This window comes from Panthera leo, chromosome B2, assembly GCF_018350215.1.
Source record: "Panthera leo isolate Ple1 chromosome B2, P.leo_Ple1_pat1.1, whole genome shotgun sequence".
In the NCBI taxonomy this organism is placed as follows: Eukaryota; Metazoa; Chordata; class Mammalia; order Carnivora; family Felidae; genus Panthera; species Panthera leo.
Genome location: NC_056683.1, coordinates 62,608,268 through 62,628,826, shown reverse-complemented (window position 1 = coordinate 62,628,826; position 20,559 = coordinate 62,608,268). Strand labels below are relative to the sequence as shown.

General features: G+C 36.6%; 1 protein-coding gene across 1 annotated transcript in view; it reads left to right on the top strand.

Annotated features, from left to right (window-relative positions):
* Positions 1–20,559, top strand: part of LMBRD1 (LMBR1 domain containing 1) — a 112,755-nt gene that overhangs the window by 19,461 nt on the left and 72,735 nt on the right. The window contains exons 4-5 of the mRNA XM_042939131.1: positions 8,133–8,230; positions 10,284–10,351. Of these exons, the coding sequence (XP_042795065.1) occupies positions 8,133–8,230; positions 10,284–10,351 (166 nt within the window). The remainder of the gene's footprint in view (positions 1–8,132; positions 8,231–10,283; positions 10,352–20,559) is intronic.

The window sequence follows — 20,559 nt, the reverse complement described above, 5'->3', positions numbered from 1 at the left end:
GTTTTACATTTTGAACTTTATACGAAATTACTTGTTTTCATTCAGCCTTATGTTTCTGAGATTCTTACGTGTTCTTGCATAAAGTGTAGTTTATTGTGTATGAATATAACACATGGTAATCAGTCTGGACATTTGGATTTTTTGCTACTAAAAACTGTGTGAGGAACATGTTTGTACACGTTTCCTGTTGCATATGTGCCAAATACATACATAAAATTGATGGACCATAAGTTATGTGCATCTTGAACATTCTAAATAATGACAAATTATTTTCCTCAGTATTTATACCACTTTAATTCCCATGAAAAGGGTGTGATCCTTCCAATTGCTCTGTATCCTAAAGTTGGTGTTTTTGTTTTTGCTGTTATATTCCAATAGAACATTATTTACAAAAGCAGGTGGTGGGCCAGATTTGGCCTATAGGCTGTAGTTTCCTGGCCCCTGGCCCGATCTATTACAGTTATATAGAAAATAAAAATAAAAGCTGTGTGTGCAATCAACAACTAAAAGAAAACATCCCAAAGGTTAAATTAGGTGGCATTTAGGTAGTTGAATTATGTGTAACTGTTTTATTTTGTGTGTATATTTTTATTTTGCAAGATTACCAAAATGAGTATATACTACCTTCAAAATGAAGGGTAGAAAAAGAACATTTAAAAGTGTTCATGTATTGGGGCACCTGGGTGGCTCAGTTGGTTAAGTGTCTGACTTCAGCTCAGGTCTTGATCTCATGGCTCATGAGTTGGAGCCCCGTGTTGGGCTCTGTGCTGACTGCTCAGAGCCTGGAACTTGCTTTGGATTCTGTCTCCCTCTCTGTCTACCCCTCCCCCGTTCATTCACTTTCTCCCTCTTTCTCTCTCTTTCTCTCTCTCTCTCTCTCTCTCTCTCTTCCCCTCTCCCTCCCTCCCCCTCTCTCTCCCTCTCCCTTACACTTTCTCTCTTTCTCTCTTTCAAAAATAAATAAACATTTAAAAAAAAGTGTTCATGCATTATCTGAGTTCTTGGAATAGCAAGGAAACTGTAACCTGAGATTAAAATATTGCTATAAAATACTACTGACAAGGGGTACCTGGGTGGCTCAGTCAGTTGAGCATCTGACTTTGGCTTAGGTCATGATCTCCTAGTTAATGAGTTTGAGGCCCACGTCGGGCTGTGTGCTGACAGCTCAGAGCCTGGAGCCTGCTCTGGATGCTGTGTCTCCCTCTCTCTGCCCCTTTCCCTCTCATGCTCTGTCTCTCTCTGTCTCTCGAAAAATGAATAAACATTAAAAACATTTTTTTAAATACTACTGACAAGACTAATATTATTTGGATAATATGGAACGGCGAGACTGTGGCTATAGTTTCAGAATCCATAGTGTACTTTTTTTGGAGTATAGTTGACACACAATGTTACATTAGTTTCAGGTGTTCTCTATGCCAAACTTGGATACTGCTATGTATTTTTAGTTTTTGCCAGTGTGGCAAGTGTGAAATGATAGGTCCTTAATCTTCATTTCTCTTATTTTGAAAAAGAAATTGCATGTTTTTAAAAAATTTATTGGCTTTTTCAATTTTCTATTTGAGTTACCTTTTTTAAAGTTAGGTTGTTTGTGTTTTTCTAACCGTTTTAAGACATTTTTTTAATGTGGTCTGAGCTGTTCACACAGTGATTCCAAATATTTTATTTTTCCTCCCACTGAGTTCCACTCCCCCCATCTTTCTTATGAAAGTAGGGACTTCTGAGCTTTGATTTAGCCATATTCATGAACCCTATAATGATGACTGGAACATACTCATTAGATATTTGAGTTGAATACATTTTATCAGAGGAGATAATCATGTGAGGTGGTTTTTTTTTTTTTTTTTTTTTTTTTTTTAATCTTTTAAGTAATGTATTACATAGGTAAATTATTCTTCAACCAACTTTGCACTCCTAGGATAAACCTTGATTGGTCATGATGGTGGCTTTTTTGGTTTTTAAATCTTTTGTTGGGCTTGTTTTGCTGTTACCTTATTTGGGATTCTCTTAAAAATTGAGAGGTGAGACTGGTTTATAAATTTCCTGTATCTTATTATTCTTGTCAGGTTTGCATATGAAAACCCTGCTAGCTTCATAAAATGAACTGAGAATTGTTTTTATTATTACTATTATTATTATTTTAGAGAATGCTATGGACCAGTGAGCATTACATGGGACTCTGTCCCATAATCTGTACCCATCTTTAATAACTAAGGGATAGAAGTGAGTGTGGTAGTTTGTACAATTATTTCTAATGACCTAGTCACAAAACTTGTTTCTAGTAACTGAGTTCTGCTGGTTAGAATTCTTAATAGCCAGATGGAAGCACTTCTAGTAAGGATGAAACAATAGTTACATTGAATTAGAGGTATTACTTCCACCTAACCATTTGGTTTCCTTATTCTATTGAAATGAACAGGCAATAATAGTTACCATGTTGGCTGGAATGATTGATGCTGGTTATTAGGGGAAATAGAGTTGCTGCTACACAGTGAAGGCAAGAGGTATATCTAAAACCCAGGGGATTCTGGGGCATCTCATGATGCTAGCATGTTCAGTGGTAAAAGTTAATTGAGATCTGTTACACTCATGACTCACAGGCTACCAACAGCTCTGGAAAGTTCAGGAGTGAATGTTTGGGTTCTCCTATTCCTCGTGTCATATTCTGTTTTAGGGCTTACACCTGTCTGCTGTTTAACAGATTGGAAATACATGGCATATATAGTATAGTGTTGTCCTTATTTTACTTTATTTTTTTTTAGTCTCATTTAAAATAAGTCTGGAAATGGGCTATTCAGGGATCATATGGCAGTACTATGGCATCATGAGGGTCGTAAGCTTGTGGGTTTTTTTTGTTTTTTTTTTCCTCTGCTCTCCATCCTTAGTACATGATTTCCATCTTATATAGTTACCAAAGTCCAAAATGATGGCTGGAGTTTAAGTTGTCATGTATCCATTTCAGGCAGGAAGCTGGAGAAAAGGGGAAGGACAAAAAGGGGCACAGCAGCTGAAATGAAAATGAGTATTTGGATATGCAGCTAGCAGTCCTGACCCCGGATTCTTTCAGCTGGGTAAATGGGATAATTTTAGAAGGCTTTTAGAATTCCCAGAATATCTTTATACTTTGACCCTCTAAAACAAAATGCTTTGTAGTAATGATTAATTATATCTCACAATATTGACTAAATTATCCTTTGTTTTAGTGTTTTCATCGGTAGTTAGGAGGAACAAAGAATGTCTAAAAATTCAAAAGCCTAATTTATCCCAGTTGGGGCACTTGGGTGACTCAGTTAGTTAAAGCGTCTGACTCTTGATTTCACTTCAGGTCATGATCTCATGGTTCATGGGCTCGAGCCCCATGTTGGCTTTGGACTGACAGCATGGGGCCTGCTTGGGATTCTTTCTCTCCCACTCTGTCTCTGCTCCTTCCCTGCTTGCATACTCTCCCTCTCTCTTTTTCAAAATAAATGAACTAAAAAAAAAAAAAAGCCTAATTTATCCAAATTCATTTTCCTGTGAGTTGCAATTTAATGATAGACTTTTTTTAAAAGGTAGATTGTCTGCTTTGTGTATATGAAATGATCGTAACAATTATCATATATTCTTTGACCCAGTTTTTGTCCATATCCTTTTAAGATGGACATGACATGATTGCTCTCTGTTCATTTGTTTTTGCTGCTTTCTTGCTAAGTTTTTTAAAAAAGAATTTGTTTTATGAGTTTAATTCTTGCCAATTTTTGTGGACATGAGGTTCTAAAATTTGTTAATGTTTTCTTTGATGTTAGTGGGACTATTAAACCAGTCTGTTTATCTTTTACTTGATAGTAGCAGTCTTTTAACAAAAACATTTACAAATTAAAGCACACTTTATAAAGATGTAAGGATATCAGAGTGTCATCACTGTTAAGAATAATTTTCCTTTGTATATAATTATCAGTTTGAAGTAGAACTTTAAAAGAAGCAATTTCTCTGTTTCATGATAGTGGTAGCAGCAACTTTTTTTTTTATTTACAGGTATATAAACTCACCTGGACATTAGGGAACTAATCTGAAACACATAAAAATGTTAGTTTTTTTTTTTTCTTTACAGATTAACATTTATGGACTAAAGGAAGGGATCTTTATGAAGGACACTGAAAAAGAATAGTCAGAAGATAGTTGATTTAGAGTGTGGTGTTAGCAAAGCAAAGATTTAGAGCAGTTGTTCTACATGTATTTTGAATCACAGACTGCTGAAGGGATATTATAGAATCTTCTCGGAAGTGTGTCTCTTCCCCACTTCCTTCCTTCAGGTGTTGATTCCTAGAAACTGTCTCTTTTGGGATGTTCCTGTCAGCAACATATGCAGATTTTAGTTGCTGTACATCTTCATGTCTCTTTACAGTCAGTAGCTACCACAACCACTTTTTTGACTTGTGTTGCAATAAATTAGTTTTCCAGTTTTAGAACTTCCTTAAGTTCAGTCACAAAAAATGTACTCTTGTGTCTGGGCTTGTTTTATTCCTTGTGTGTATCCGTAGTTTGTTCTTTTTTGTTACTATATACTAGTCATTTGTTTAAATATAATACCACTTAGTTTGTTTATCTGTTTACCTGTTGATGGACACTTGGATCGTTTCCAGTTTTTGGCCACTGTGAATAATGTTGCTGAGAACACTTTTGTTGTTCACCTGAGTCTGTTCAGTTATCGCCTACCTTCAGGAAGGCCTGCTTGTGTGGCTGACCCTGGACTAACTCCTGTGAACCCAATGCTTGGATGTACTTTGTATTGTGCCTGTTTTACAAGTCCCCAGTAAAAGCCCTGGACTCTGTAACCTCAGCAGGCTTCTCTGGGCAGAAACACTTTGTGCATATTTTGCTGCTCTTCATTGAGAGAGGAATAGACTTGCTGGATCACGTGGTAGTTGTAAGTTTAACCTGGTAAGAAACTACTAAACGGTTTTCTGTAGTGTTGGGCCACTGTACCCTGCCTCTAGCAAAGTATGAGAATGTCAGTTGCTTTACATTCTTGGCAGCACTTGGTATTGTCAGTTGAATTTTAGCTGTTCTTTTGGGTATGTGTATCTCATTGTCGGTTTAATTGACATCTTCTTGATGACTAACGATGAGGGCCTTTTAAAGTGTGCTTGTTGGCCATTTTGTATATCTTCCATGGTGAAGTGTCTGTCTTTTGTCCGTTTTAAAAAATGGGTTATTTGTATTTTAATCAGTTATAGGAATTAATTTTATAGTTTGTTATGCTAATTGAATACGATGTTAACTTATGTAGCTACAAGATCATTGATCACAGGGATTCAGGAATACAAGTAATGTTTATGAAATAGCCATAGGCTGTTTGGCTACCTAAAGGCATAAGCCACCAAGTAGTAGACATAAGCAACATGCTGAGAGTGAAGCCAAGCCTTATGGCACCTGTTAATTTATGAAAATTTGGGGGATGTGGCTATCAGCCCACTAAACTCTGTTATGCTAATTTAGGGTTCCTCCTATTCTATGTAAGTTATTTGATTAATTGATTATTTATTTATATTTTGAGATAGTGTATGCACCTGAGCATTTGAGTGGGGCAGGGGCAGAGAGAGGGAGAGAGAGAATCCCAAGCAGATTCTTTGAGCTATTAGGGCAGAACTCAAAAAGGGGCTCAATCTCAATAACCATGATATCATGACCTGAGCCGAAATCAAGAGTCCAAACACTTAACGGACTGATCCACCCAGGTGTCCCTATTTGATTATTTTAATCATAATTATTAGAATAGTATTTAGTGTGATTTGTAGTTGTGTCCCTTTTATTTTTACTTTTTTAAAGTTTTTAGAATACTTATTTTGGTTACATTTGGAATATGTGTTATTTCCATTGGCTGTTAGATTTATAATAGAAATATTAATAATAACTACAGCTGATTGTTGACCAACACAGGTTTGAACTGTTAGTTACACTTAATGTGGATATTTTCTGATAAATCCGTACAGTACTATAAATGTATTTTCTCTTCCTTATGATTTTAATACCATTTTCTTTTCTCTAGCTGGTGTTATTGTAAGAATGTGTTGTATAATACATGTAACATATAAACTGTGTGTTAATTGACTGTTTATGTTACCAGTAAGGCTTCCAGTCAAGAGTAGGCTATTAGTTAAGATTTAGGGGAGCCAAAAGTTATATGCAGATTTTCATCTCTGCAGGGAGTGTGCCTCAATCCCCACATTATTCAGGGGTTAACTGTATTCTCAGTCTTGTGATAGAAACACCAGTGTTCATTACCCTTAAAGAGTTACTGCCATTAATAGTTTCTCATAATATTAAAGGACTGCATATATTTCTTTTTTTTAATATGAATTTATTGTTAAATTGGTTTCCATATAATACCCAGTGCTCATCCCAACAGGTGCTCTCCTTAATACCCATCACCCACCCCCCATCAACCCTCAGATTGTTCTCAGTTTTCAAGAGCCTCCTATGGTTTGACTCCCTCCCTCTCTAACTTTTTTTTTCTCTCCCCTTCCCCCATAGTCTTCTGTTAAGTTTCTCAGGATCCACATAAGAGTGAAAACATATGGTATCTGTCTTTCTCTGTGTGACTTATTTCACTTAGCCTAACACTCTCCAGTTCCATCCACGTTGCTACAAAAGGCCATATTTCATTCTTTCTCATTGTCAAGTAGTATTCCATTGTGTATATAAACCACAATTTCTTTATCCATTCATCAGTTGATGGACATTTAGGCTGTTTTCATAGTTTGGCTATTGTTGAAAGTGCTGCTATAAACATTGGGGTACAAGTGCCCCTGTGCATCAGCACTCCTATATCGCTTGGGTAAATTCCTAGCAGTGCTATGGCTGGGTCATAGGGTAGGTCTATTTTTAATTTTTTGAGGAACCTCCACACTGTTTTCCAGAGCGGCAAGACTGCATATATTTCACTAAACATCTGTAGTGCCCAAATTTAGTTTGCTGACAGTTATTTTATGATTGCTCAATAAAAATTAGCTTTTACTTTTCCATTGATTATTTAGGGCTGTTTGCTGAGTTTTATAGCTATGCTGCATTTCATGGGGCTGTTTCATAAGTGGCCTCCAGATAAATGAGATAGTGCTAGCAAGTATTAAGATCATGTTTAAAAATTCTATAACTTATATAATCATTCCTTCCAACGGTAAAGTAATTGAGGTTATATTATACATTACTAACAAATCCTTTTTTTTTTTTTTTTACAAAGGAGTATAATGATTATTATCCTGTGATTGTCTTATATAATTATATTGTCCCTCTTTCCGTGAACTTATGTACATGCAAATAAGTGTAAATTCACAGAAAATTTTAAAAACACGTTTCTTAGGTTTATGAAGCCTCTAAAAGTTGTTTATGTTGTTTTTGTTGTTAAATATACTTTGGCTGTTCAAATTTTAAGTTTTAGATTGAATTAAAAAAATACTTTGGCTACTGGGTCAGAGTATCTTTAGTATTATTTTAAAGCAGATAAATAGTAATTTGTATCTGTTAACTTTGAATCTGATTTTACTGTTTTACCATTCTTAACTTCTCTCAGTTTTGATTTGTATAAGATCAGTTTTATAACACTCCATATTTTAAACTTAGATTGAGGAAATTATTTGTACCAAAAGAACAGTATCAATTATAGCTGTTTCTTTAACTTGAGTGACTGGCAAATGTTTTGTCAACTTTACTTGATTTTAAGTTGGAAGGAATATAAAAGTTAACATTCCCTTAAATGAGGTGGTTCATAGGAAGTTCTTAGCACTGTGGTGAGTACATAGTAAGAGCTCAAATGTTAGCCGTCACACTTGTTATAGGCACAGTTATTATCATTATTATTGCTGAAAATTGACCCATAGTTAATTTGAATTGTGATGGTGCTATTGATTTCTTGGGACAGGGGTCAGAAAAGGCTGATTTGGATATTACATATATCCAATATGTATATATGTAAACATAGAGTTTACATAGAGTTACAGGTCTAAAGATCAGATGGGGGAGCAAATTTGGTATGTAAATGTGAATTTGATTAAGTTAATATGTATGTTAATATACACACACATAAGAATATATGTATGACAATTATTAAGTTCAAATGTATTCTGTAGAACTCAGTCTATTATTTCTTTCCACAGCCTTATATTCTGTTATATTATTCTGCGTGTTCTTCTGGATCCCTTTTGTCTACTTCTACTATGAAGAAAAGGATGATGATGATACTAGTAAATGCACTGTAAGTATGTTTGTTTTAGAGGTCCCAATTTAGGGGGAAGAGGAAAGATTATTTCCTCAAAGAATGACATGACTGTTTGAGTTTATTATAGAGTTGTGTTGTCTAGTAGAAATACAATGTGAGCCAGGTGTGAAATTTTAAATTTTCTAATAGTGACATTAAAATAAGTAAAAAGGAGCAGTTGAAATTATTTTTAATGGTATGTTGTATTTGATGTAATAGGTTCCAAGTAGTATGATAATTTCAAATAGAGGCAAAACACATTATTAATGAGATATTAAGTTTCTTTTTTCACACTAAGTCTTTGAAATTTAAAATGTATTTTACATTACAGCACATCTCAGTTTGAACTAGCCATAATATCGAGTGCTCAATAGCCACATGTGACTTGTTTAGAGCAGTTCTAGAACAGGGATTGGCAGACTTTTTCCCTAAAAGGCCACGGAGTAAACATTTTAGGCTTTGTGGGCCATATAGTCCCTGTCTCAACTACTCACTTTTGCTCTTGTATTGTAGAAGTAGCCAGAGATAATACTTAATGAGCATAATGTGATCCAGTAAAATAGGAAGCAGGCTACATGGGGCCCACAGGCTACACAGGCCCAAGGAAATTTCAACAAGGAATTTATATTAATTTTATATTAATAATCACTTAATATTAGTATAAAAATCTTAACTGAAATACTACCGAATTTAATTCAGAGGTATCTTAAAAATACATTAATATAGTATAACTGAGTTGGGCCCATCTCTAGATTACATGGGTAATTTGGAATCAGCACACCTATTAATATATAGTAATTTAATAGGTCAAAGAAATTGTATGTTGAAAGGTATTTGCTAAAATTGAATAGTTTTTTTCTGATTTAAGGGAAAAAAGCAGCATAAAAGGAATGTCTTTTGTCTTTTTATTGAATTACAGGAATTTGTTTTATACCTTGGTTATATTTTGTATTTAAGCACAAAAAAATATATGCAGTTTTCACTCAAAAGCCAGAATTATGCTTAATCAGGTTTATTAAAACCTTAAAGTATTTGCATTAAGATCAGGAGCAAGTACATAACAATATTTTAACTGATTACCTGAGTGGTAAAAAGTACAATTTGTTAGAGAAAAAATAAGATGTTTAAATATTTATAAAGAAAGTCAAAATTAATTATTTGCAGATACCTATGTAACTCTATTTGAAAACCCAACATATGTAAGGTGGAGTGGCTGGTTAGGAAATTAATGTTAAAAACTGAATGAGATACATGCTTTCTCTTTTCACTTGTTCTAAAGTTCATCTTCCCCAACTCTTTGGTTGATCTTAAGATCCTCCTTAACCTTTAGTTTTTTTCCTAAAGACTGTCTTAAGTCCTTTGTGAAGAATTCGTTTATATGAAGCATGAATTTAAATTTTAAAAAGTGACTTTTAGAGACTTCATTAGGCTGAGAGACAAAATTTTTTTTTTTTTTTTTTTTTTACCAATTTAACCTTTTCTTTGAGGTTAACTTGTCTTTTCGTATTTAGAATATCCAGCTTTGTATTTTTCTTTGTCTTTGAACAAAGATAATGATAGATGTCTTATAAACTTACATATATGTTTTATATATTTGTTTTATATAAGTACATATTTTATATATAAAGTATATACACATATATGCATATTAAATATTTATTGCAATTACTATTATAACCCATTTCAATGAATTGGGGGAGAGGTATTATAGATTCTGATTGCTTCCTGTTTGGGGGAATATTTTATTAAATATTCTGATAATTTTACTAATGATGCTCACTGAAGAATTGATTATGTTTTTGAGTACTGATTTTCATAAGGTCTAATCATTGAAAAGATTTTAAAATCTAGTATGGTTTGCAGAGATACTTATGATGTGGCATATATGTTGTTTTTTATTAAATTTTAAGATTCTTTTTTTCAACAAGGAAATTTTATGCAATTGAATATAAATGTACATTTGATATGAAAGTACTGTTACACTGTAGCAAGAATATTTTATATTTTAAAGGTCTTACTAAATGGTATACTTTTTCTCCTTGGCATCTAGCAAATTAAAACAGCATTCAAGTATACTTTGGGATTTGCTGTAATTTGTGCACTTCTTCTTTTAGTTGGGTAAGTCTTGATTTTTTTCCCCCTGAAAATGGAAATAGTATATAATGGAAATAATAAAGACTCATTCAGAAAAATGTAGAAAGAAAATAAGAAAAAGAATAAACCACCTTTTATATCATCACCAAGCAATAACCACAATTATCCATTTTTGTCTGTGTTGTTCTGCCTAGACATTTTTTTATGTGGTCAGATACATGCAGAGTGCCCTTCCCCCCATACATATGCCCTCCATGTTATAGTTTTACAGAAATGTGATTTCATTTTATGTAATTCTTGATAACCTACTTGCTGACATATTTTAGGTATGTCTTTAGGATAGTAGTGTAGATTCATTATTTTTGACAGTATTGCATTCTCTTTTTAGGATACAGTTTATTTAGGGGCCCCTGGGTGGCTCATTTGGTTAAGCATCCAGTCTTGATTTTGGCTTGGGTCATGATCTCATGGTTTGTGAGCTTGAGCCTCGTGTTGGGCTCTGTGCTGACAGTACAGAGCCTGCTTGGGATTCTCTCTCTCTCTCTCTCTCTCTCTCTCTCTGCCTCTTCCCTGCTCACACTCTCCCTCTGTCTCTCAAAATAAATAACTGAACATTTAAAAAAAAAAAGATGAAAGTTAAAGGATACAATTTATTTAATCTTCTAGTGACGACTACTTGGACATTTATGATGTTTGCAGTTTTTCCATTTTTATAAACAGTTCTTTGATGAAAACCCATCTGTGTATCTTTTCGAATCCAATGCATCAGTCTAAATCTTTGAATTAATGTTTGTCAGTGAGTTTCTTTCTTAAATCTTCTTCCTTAACGTTTTAATATCAATAAAGTTTTACAATTTTTTTTATACATTTAAAATTTTCTCTTTGGAAACATTTATCCTTGTTAATGGAAGACATTTCTCCTTATTAAAATAGGTTTTGATTCTTTTTTTTTTTTTTTAATATTAGGAAATGTGTGAGGTGCTAATAAGCTTTTCAAAGTTCCCTTTTGTAATTTGATCTCAGAAACTTCAATAAATAAAAAGTAGCATTTATCAAATGCAATTTGTAGTGGGAATAAAATTGGTCAATAATCTTTTGTTGTTCTGAGTTCTTAGAACACAAATGCTTTATAATCAAGGCATATTTCCAGTACTCTTTGTCTGCCTTGATGTGTCATGAAAAAAGAGTACTTATTGAAAGAACATTTTTTTAGTAGTTTTTCTATTTATTTTAGGTATTGAATATATTTTTTTAGTGTCTGTTGGCCTTTTAAAAAAGCCAGTTGTGTTAATGTGAAAGTTAATGTGAAAGTCTCTTCTCTAGAAACATAAATTATCCAGAACAGAGATCAGCAAACTTGAAAAAAAAATTTTTTTTAATGTTTATTTATTTTTGAGAGACAGAGCATGAGCGGGAGAGGGGCAGAGAGAGAGAGGAAGACACAAAATGCAGAGCAGGCTCCAGGCTCTGAGCTGTCAGCACAGAGCCTGATGCAGGGCTCAGACCCATGAACCATGAGTTCATGATGGGCTGACGTTGGATGTTTAACAGACTGAGCCACCCAGATGCCCCAAACTTTTGTTTTTTAAATGTTTATTTATTTTTGAGAGAGAGAAAGAGACAGCGCAAGCTGGAGACGTGCAGAGAAAGAGGGAAACACAGAACCTGAAGAAGTCTCCAGGCTTTGAGCTGTTAGCACAGAGCCTGGCATGGGGCTCGAACTCGTGAACCATGAAATCATAACCTGAACCAAAGTTGGACGCTTAACCAACTGAGCCACCCTAGTGCCCCAGCACACTTTCTTAAAGCGTAGTTTTTTAAGTTAGAGGTCGATACGGTTTTTGTGGCAACTGCTCAACTTTACTGTAGCTCTATAGTAGTTGTAGACAATATGCAAACAGAATGACGTGGCTCAGTTCTAATAACACTTTATTGACAAACACCGGCAGTCAGAAGTTTGCCAGCTCCTGATTTAGAACATAACTGAGAACCATCAGTAAAACCACAAATCTTTATAACAGCCAGAGTATCTGTCCCAGATAAAAGGTATCCGAAGTATGTGTGTGTGTGTGTGTGTGTGTGTGTGTGTGTGTGTTTAAGAGAGAGAGAGAGAGAGACCTTGAATGGAGGATAAGTGTAGGGAGAGAGAGAGAAAGACAGAGAGAGAGAGAGAGAGAGAGAGAGAGAGAGAGAGAGAGAATCTTAAGCAGGCTCCACACTCAGCGAGGAGTCCAACACAGGGCTCAATCCCATGACCCTGGGATCATGACCTGAGCTGAAATCAAGAGTCAGACACTGAACTGACTGAGCCATTGAGGCTCCCCCCGGAAGTATATTTTTAAATTTACTCATTGTATTCATGGCAGATTACCCTCAATCCTCATTTAGAGTAACATTTTGCACGATTCTGATAGTTTTAACAGATCTCTAGATGACATTTATTTATTTATTTATAATTTTTTTTTTTTTTTTTACTGTTTTATTTACTTTTAAGACAGAGACAGAGCATGAATGGGGATGGGGCAGAGAGAGATGAAGACACAGAATTTGAAGCAGTCTCTAGGCTCTGAGCTGTGAGCACAGAGCCCAACACAGGGCTCGAACTCAGGAACTGTGAGATCATAACCTAAGCTGAAGTTGGATGCTTAACCAACTGAGCCACCCAGGCGCCCCAACATTTATTTATTTAGAAGCAGTATACTAAAAGTTAAGCAAATGTTTCTTGCAAATATACCAATAACAAGAAGCGACAGTTTGACCAGCCCTTTTGAAGACTGCAACATTCACTTTTTTCCCACATATTATTGTGTACTAGTTATGTTGCAGCTACCGTGCAAGGTGCTGGTGAAACAGCACTTAACAGAAAAGACAACTCCTTTTCTTCATGGCATACATTCAAGAGAGGCTTAGAGGGGCAGAGAAAGAAAATATACAAAAATAGGTTGTGTTGAGGTTGTGAAATGTTAGGGAAGGCACTGATGAGAAGTTAATATTTGAGAAGACATTTGAAGCAAGTGAGAGAGCCATGAATATTTGTGGGGGGAAGAGCATTCCAGCAGATGAAAAGCCCTGAGGCAGCCCTGAGCCCTGGCATGTTTGAGACAAAGTGAGGAAGCTAGTGTGGCTGGAGTGGAGTGAATGAAAGCTGCAGTAGCTGAAGATAGGGTCAGAGGTAACTAGATCTGCCAAATTTAGTAAGATATCATAGGCTTTTGTTAGGACTTTGACATTTCTTGTGGGAGAGATGAGAAGCTATTAGAGAGGTTTTGTTATTGAGGAACATAATCTGACATTTTAAAAGGATCCCTGGATGATGTTTTGAGATTTGACATTATGGAGCTAAGGGTAGAAATATGAGATCTGTGAGGAAGCATGATGGCAAGGCATGATGGTAGCCGTTGGAGAAAGAGCCAGCAGGATATTCTGATAGGATAGATAGGTGGGGTGTGAGAGAAAGAGAGATTGAGGATGTACCTACTTTTAGCCAAACTGCAAAGTCTTAGGAACATTTCTCTCACTTTTAACACCAACTGCAACTTTGGGAAGTTCCTAAAACCATTCTTAGGTTTCATAATTCTCTAGAAAGATTTAAATAAATCACTGGTAGCTGTCATGTTTATTGTTACCGTTTATTATAAGAAGTGAATACAGGTTAAAATCAACCAAAAGAAGAGATGCATAAGATAGAGTCTGGGAGTATTCCAGATATGAAGCTTCCATTTTCCTCAAGATATGTAACTCTTCTGGCATTGATGTATGACTGTATACGTGGAGTATTGCCAACCAGGGAAACTCACATGAGCCTTAACATTCAGAGTTTTTATTGAGACTCTATTATGTAGACAAGTCTGATTGATTGATTGCCCACATAGTTATCTCAGCCCCTAGGTCAGTGGATGCCATATGACCCAGAGTCCACCACCGTAAATCATATGGTTGTTCTTTCTGGCCCACGACTTAAGATTGGGTGTTGCCAGCTCCTGCCCTAAATAAAGATACTCCTATGAGGCATGACAGTTGGGTACCTGGTGGAGCCATGGGCAAAATTCACACCTCTTTTTGGGCAAGGCCAAATTCTTTGCTACACAGAAAGAAGGGTGAAGTTGTCATCAACTGAGATAGGCACTTCTGAAGGAGGAGCAGGTTTGATGGGAGAGTATCAGAAGCTCAGTTTAGTTCATGGTACATTTTATAGGCATTCAGGAAGAGATGATGAGTAAGCCACTAGATTAAGCATTAGAAAAGTCAGAGTTTAGTCTCTGCTCTTCCAATATCAGTATCTAGCTCCAATGAGAAAATGAGTTTTTTTTTCTCCTTTGTAAAATATGAAAGATAAGCTGAAGAATTGCTAAGTGTTGCTCCCTGTGCTACCTCCTGCCTTTCTCAATACTATGGTCCTTTTGTAATTGAATTGATAATGTTGGCTATCATGGTGGATAACCGGTGAGAAAGAATGGCATAGAAAAGCACCCATACAGGTGGAAGGCTTTGATTAAGGTGGAAGGATATTTCCTCCATTGTTACAAGAACGATAAAAATGAAGAGGTACAGGTAGGTTCTTAGGTTTTGTGTGCAAATAAAAGTATTCCTCTTTGATTGGCCTCTATTTTCTCATTGATATTTGAGATCTTTAGCTGAGAGCACTGGTAGAGAAGGACATATGTGGACTCCTGTATTTCACAAGCCTGAAATTTGTGAATAAAAGACTCGTAATTGTTTTGGTTACCCAAGGTAGTGTTCTTCTCATTACCATATTTGAATGAGGTATATACATTTAGGTTAAGTGATTGACTAAATTTCCTGAAATTTTCTTGATGGTGACCTACTCCTCATTTTTGTTAAGTGATTTTTTTTTTCTTTTAAAACAGTAGATAATTTTATGGCAAAAACATTGTTGAGGTTTAATTCATGCAGCTAACATTTTTGGAGCACTTTGTTGGGTAGTGTGCAAAATCTTGGGGATAAAGATGGAGGGTCATTGTCTATTTCCTCAAGGTTCACAGTGGGGAGAGAGACATAAATATATAACTTGAGTTATAACATTTAAGTGCTGTAATAAGAGATAGGTACCAGGTTTTGATGATGGAGTAGCAAGTTCCTATTCTTTTTTTTTTTTCTTTCTAACATTTTATTTATTTTTGAGAGAGAGACACAGAGAGAGAGAGAGAGACAGAGTATGAGCAGGGAAGAGGCAGAGAGAGGGGGAGACACAGAATCCAAAGCAGGCTCCAGGGTCTGAGCTGTTAGCACAGAGCCAGATGTGGGGCTTTAACTCACCAACCGTGAGATCTTAACCTGAGCTGAAGTCAGACGCTTAACCGACTGAGCCACCCAGGTGCCCCAGCAAGTTCCTATTCATATAATAGGAATTCTGCATTGAAGAATCAGGAAAGACCTACTAGGGAATAATATTTGAATTGAAGTTTGAGGAGTGGAAATTGATCAGCTGACTAAATAAAAAAGTTGAATAGCATGTATAGTATATTAGTCTTTTCAGAGTGCTGTAAATAATAGACATTTATTTTCTCATAGTTCTAGAGACTAGAAATCTGTGATCAGGATGTTTGCAGATCATGTCCTACAGGATCTTTCCTCTGTACTGTCACTCGGGGAGAGAGTGCTCTCTGGTGTTTCTTCCTCTTCCTAAAGGACTCAACCCCATGGGGCTAGGATCCCACCATTATGACCTCATTTAAGTAATTACCTTCCTAAAGGCCCTGTATCCGAAACCCTTCACATTTGGGGTTAGAGCTCCAACATAGGGATTTTGTGAGGACAAATTCAGACCATAACATTCTATTCTCTGGCCCCCCAAAATTCATGTCCTTCATACATGTGAAATACATTCATCCCATCCCAGCAGCCCCCAAAGTGTTAACTCAGCATCAGTTGTAGGTCTGAAGTCTCATCTAAATATCCTCTAAATCCAGTATAGGTGAGACCCGAAGTATGATTTATCCGTCTGAGTCAAAGGAGTCAAAATTCTTCATTAGCAGTGAACTTGTGAAAACAGACAAATTTTGTGCCTCAAAGGTAGAATGGTAGGACAGGCATAGGATGGACGTTTCTATTCTGAAAGGGATAAATTGGAAGGAATGAAAGGGTTATGCATCCCATGCAAATCCAAAACCTAACAAGGCAAATTATTCGATCTTAAGGCTCAAGAATAACCATCCTTGGTTGAATGCTCCACTGTCCAGGCCCATTGAGGGGTAGGTAGTAGAATCACTACTATGGCGCTAGGTATTGGGCCTCTCCTCTTAGTTCTGGGCATAGGTCCTGCTCCCTTGACTCCTTGCAGCAGTTGCCCTGTGGCCACAATTGAGGAAATAGAAGAGGAAGCAACCTTTCCCCTGGGCCTATAGTGGGAGTGGCAGCCCTCATTATAACTGAATTGCTTTTGGATATTTTTTCTTGAAGGATAAAGCACGTTCTCAGCTAAATAATTCTGTTATCCTGTCCTGTGAATCCCCCAAATCTCATATCCTTCCTTATTTTGACCCATCTGTGTTCCCTTTATGTCAGATCGGCAGTGTTTCTGCTAGTATCATCCCACCATTGTTCCTGGCTTCTGGTGAGATGGCTGATTAAATCCGTGGTTTCCACCCTTATTAATCTCCTTATCAGCCTGTTCAGCCACCATCTTAGAACAGGCTTCGTTATTTTTTACAATACTTTGGGACAGTTCCTTTTTGCTTAACAGTTCCTTTACCTTACCTTTCTCCTCTCACAGTTTTCTGTAAACCGTAAGGAGAAACCAGCCTACTCCTTCAACACTTTGCTTAGAATCCTCCTCAGCTAAGTACCCAATTTCATCTCTTAAAAGTTCTGCTTTTCATAGAACCACAAAACAATTCAGCCCAAAAGTCCTTGTCACTGTATAACATGTTATCTTCTTTCTTTTAGTTTCCAATAATATGCTCTTCATTTCTAGCTAAGATTTTACCAGGATGACCTTTAGCAGCCATATTTCTACCACCATTGTATTCATGAGATGATCTATGTCTTTTCTAAGACAACAATAGTTTTCTCCATAACTCTTTTTTCAGTTGTTCCTAGAATTGTGTTTAGCATCCATATTTTTTATCAATAGTCTCTTTGTTAAAATACAAAATTCCACTGGGTAAATTTGAAGATCTAGTTGGCTTTATTCAGCAATTCATGAATTGGACAGCATCCTTCTAGCAAATGGAAAGGAGCTCTAAGGAGTTAATGCAAAATGGAAGCCTTCTACAGGGAGAAGTTGGTGAGATAAGGAAATTCAAAGAGTGAATTGTTTCAGGGAAGGTCACCTTCCCTGAGGGGAAGGCAGGGGATTTTATCAGGCAGATTACCTTACTAGTACTGACTAGGAAATTTCAGATTGATTAGTTTAAAATTCCACTTCTAGGGGCCCCTGGGTGGCTCAGTCAGTTGGGGGTCTGACTTCGGCTGGGGTCATGATATCTGGGCTCCTGGGTTTGAGTCCCGTGTTGGGCCCTGTGCTGACAGCTTGGAGCCTGGGGCCTGCTTCTGTGTCTCCGTCTCTCTGCCCCTCTCCTGCTCAAGCCCTCTCTCTCTCTCTCTCTCTCTCTCTCAAAAATAAAATAAGAAAATTAAAAAAAATTTTTTTTTAAATTCCACTCCTGGGAGAGGCTGCAACTGCAACTAGGTTAGGTATTAAATATTGGTGGGATTCAGCACAAGTGACTCCATTTGGGACCTTTTTCTTTTTTCTTTTATTCTTTTTTCACACCATCAGGGCAGCCCAGGCTTTTTCTGGCATGCACCTTAAAACTCTTCCAGCTTTTGCCCATTACTGAATTTCAAAGAGACAGCCACATTTTTAGGTATTTGTTACAGTAGGAATCCACTTTATGGTATCAAAATCTATAACTGTCTACTTGGGCTGTGGTAACAAAATAGCACAGACTGGGTAGCTTACCCAGTGAACGTTTATTTTCTCACAGTTCTGGAGTTGTGAAGGCTAAAAGTCCATGATCAAGGTGTCAGCACATTTGGTTTTTGGTGAGGATACCTGACTTGTAGATAGCTACCTTTTCACTGTGTCCTCACATGGTCTTTACTCTGTGCTAGCAGGGGGAGAGAGAGCTCTCTAGTGTCTCTTCCTCTTCTTATAAGGACACCAATCCTGTTGGATTACAGCCTTACCTGTAGGACCTCATTTAACCTTAATTGCCTCCTTAAAGGTTCAATATCCAAATGCCATTAAATTGGTGATTACGGCTTTAACATATGAATTTTAGGGGGACCAGTTGAGTTCATAACATTGTGGTAACGGAGAGGCTGTAGTTAGCATGGAGTATTTGAAGAATGACCTAAAACATACAATGTGAATTTAAACTCTCACAGTACCGAAAAAAAGTATGTTGTGACGTTTCAGGTATTTGTGTGGGTGACAGGCTATGGCATTAGCCAGGTAGGTGAACTCTGGGTTTTATATACAATGTTTAAGAAATTTCCAGTTTTATCCTGCTGATCAGTTGAAAGACAGTGAAGATGTATATACATTTATGTTTGTGAATGCATGAAAGTAATTATATATGAATTTATTTTAAGAGTTTTAACACCATGAAGGATGCATTTGAAAGGGGCATTTGGGAATTGGGTTGGAGAATTGAAATATAAATGATAGGAAGACCAGTTAGGTAATTATTGTAATAGTTCAGCTGACAGATGAGGGTCTAAACTAGAGTAGTTACAAAGAGAACAGACAGGAAGAAACTGATAAAATATTTGGAAGATAAATATGACTTGGTGATTGGGTGTAAGATGTGAAAAATCTTACTTTCTATTCTACTGAGTTTATCATTTCAGTTTCATATCTACTGAAATTCATTAGCCTTTGCATTGTCTCTTCCTTTAAGTGAAAATCTGTATTAAACTAATACAGTGAGTCAAATTGGGTATAAAATATTTTTACTAATCAGTTTTTCAGTTTTACTATTTTAAGAGTGTAAGAGAAATTTATAACCTTATGAGGCCGCAGTTCTCATCTTGATCTAGTATGGTGTGTCTTTGGAAGCTGAAGTTCTCTGTATGCAATTTTTTTTTTTTTTTTTTTTTTTTGGGAGAGACTGAGATTAAGAAAATATCTGTACTTTCTACCACACAAATCTCATTATACTCGTTGGTTATTTTAGTGTCATCATCATTTAGTAAATGGCTGATAACCTTATTAAATGCTGCCTCCTCATCAAAATTGATGTATTTATATTCCAGACACATCTGACTTTAGTTTTAGTTGCCGTTGCATCTGTTAGGAGAAACTCCTTTCTCTTCATAGATCTTTGTCTATAGGCTGACATTTGGCTGGTGAACACTAGTTTGCCCCTTCTGGTTGTTAAGAGGTTGAAACGCTTCCATGTGAGTCAGCTGCTGCTCTGCCTTCTTGATTCTTCTTACCCCACCCTAGGCCCATTTAAAGGGTAAAGCCTGGTTCAGCAGTGTCTTCCAGAATTAAGGCCAGTGCCTCTGTTGACTGGTTCATGTTGTTATGCCCAGAATTCGTGATCCCCAAAGACCACCAGGGAGCCGAGTCCGATGCAAAAGCAAAAGAGCCTTCATTCGAGCTAGCTCGAGCTCAATCCCCTACCTGCACCGATGCAGCGGTGAGATACCAGGGAGAGAGAGTGAGTTCCAAAAGGACAAAGGTTTTATTGGGGCCTAGGGGCAGTTGGTGAGGTAATGGCTGTGGCCTCAGCTGATTGGCTGGGGAAGGGTCAGAGTCCTGTTAAGAAGGTCGCTGGGCGTGTTTTGACCAGGAAGTTTGAACGGGTGAGTGGGAGGTTACTCAAGGGGTGGAGGCGTGGTCTAGGTGAAGGACACAGAACAAGATGGAGTCAGCCGGCGTAGGCCCGCCCTTTCAATGTCTTTGCCATATTGGTTGTTAAATTACTGTCCAGGATATATAGATGAATTTAGTTGTAACTCTTGAATTCTGCTTATAGATGTTTATCTTAGTTTATGTGAAAATATTTTGCAAATGTTTCTTAGATTATACAGTCCTGATGGCAAGATTCCCCTAACTGAGGAGAACCTGTTTGGGGTTTGTGCTTTCGTTACTCCCTATAGTTCCTACCTAAAAATCAGTGCTAAAATGTTAACTCTCCTGGATCTCTTCACAATCAGTATTTTTCCTGAAGTCATCCTGACAGTAGTTTGGGCTATTTGAACTTTAAATTTTTTTTTTTTTTTTTTTTTTTTGGTCATAGAAAGTTTCTTTGTTAAAT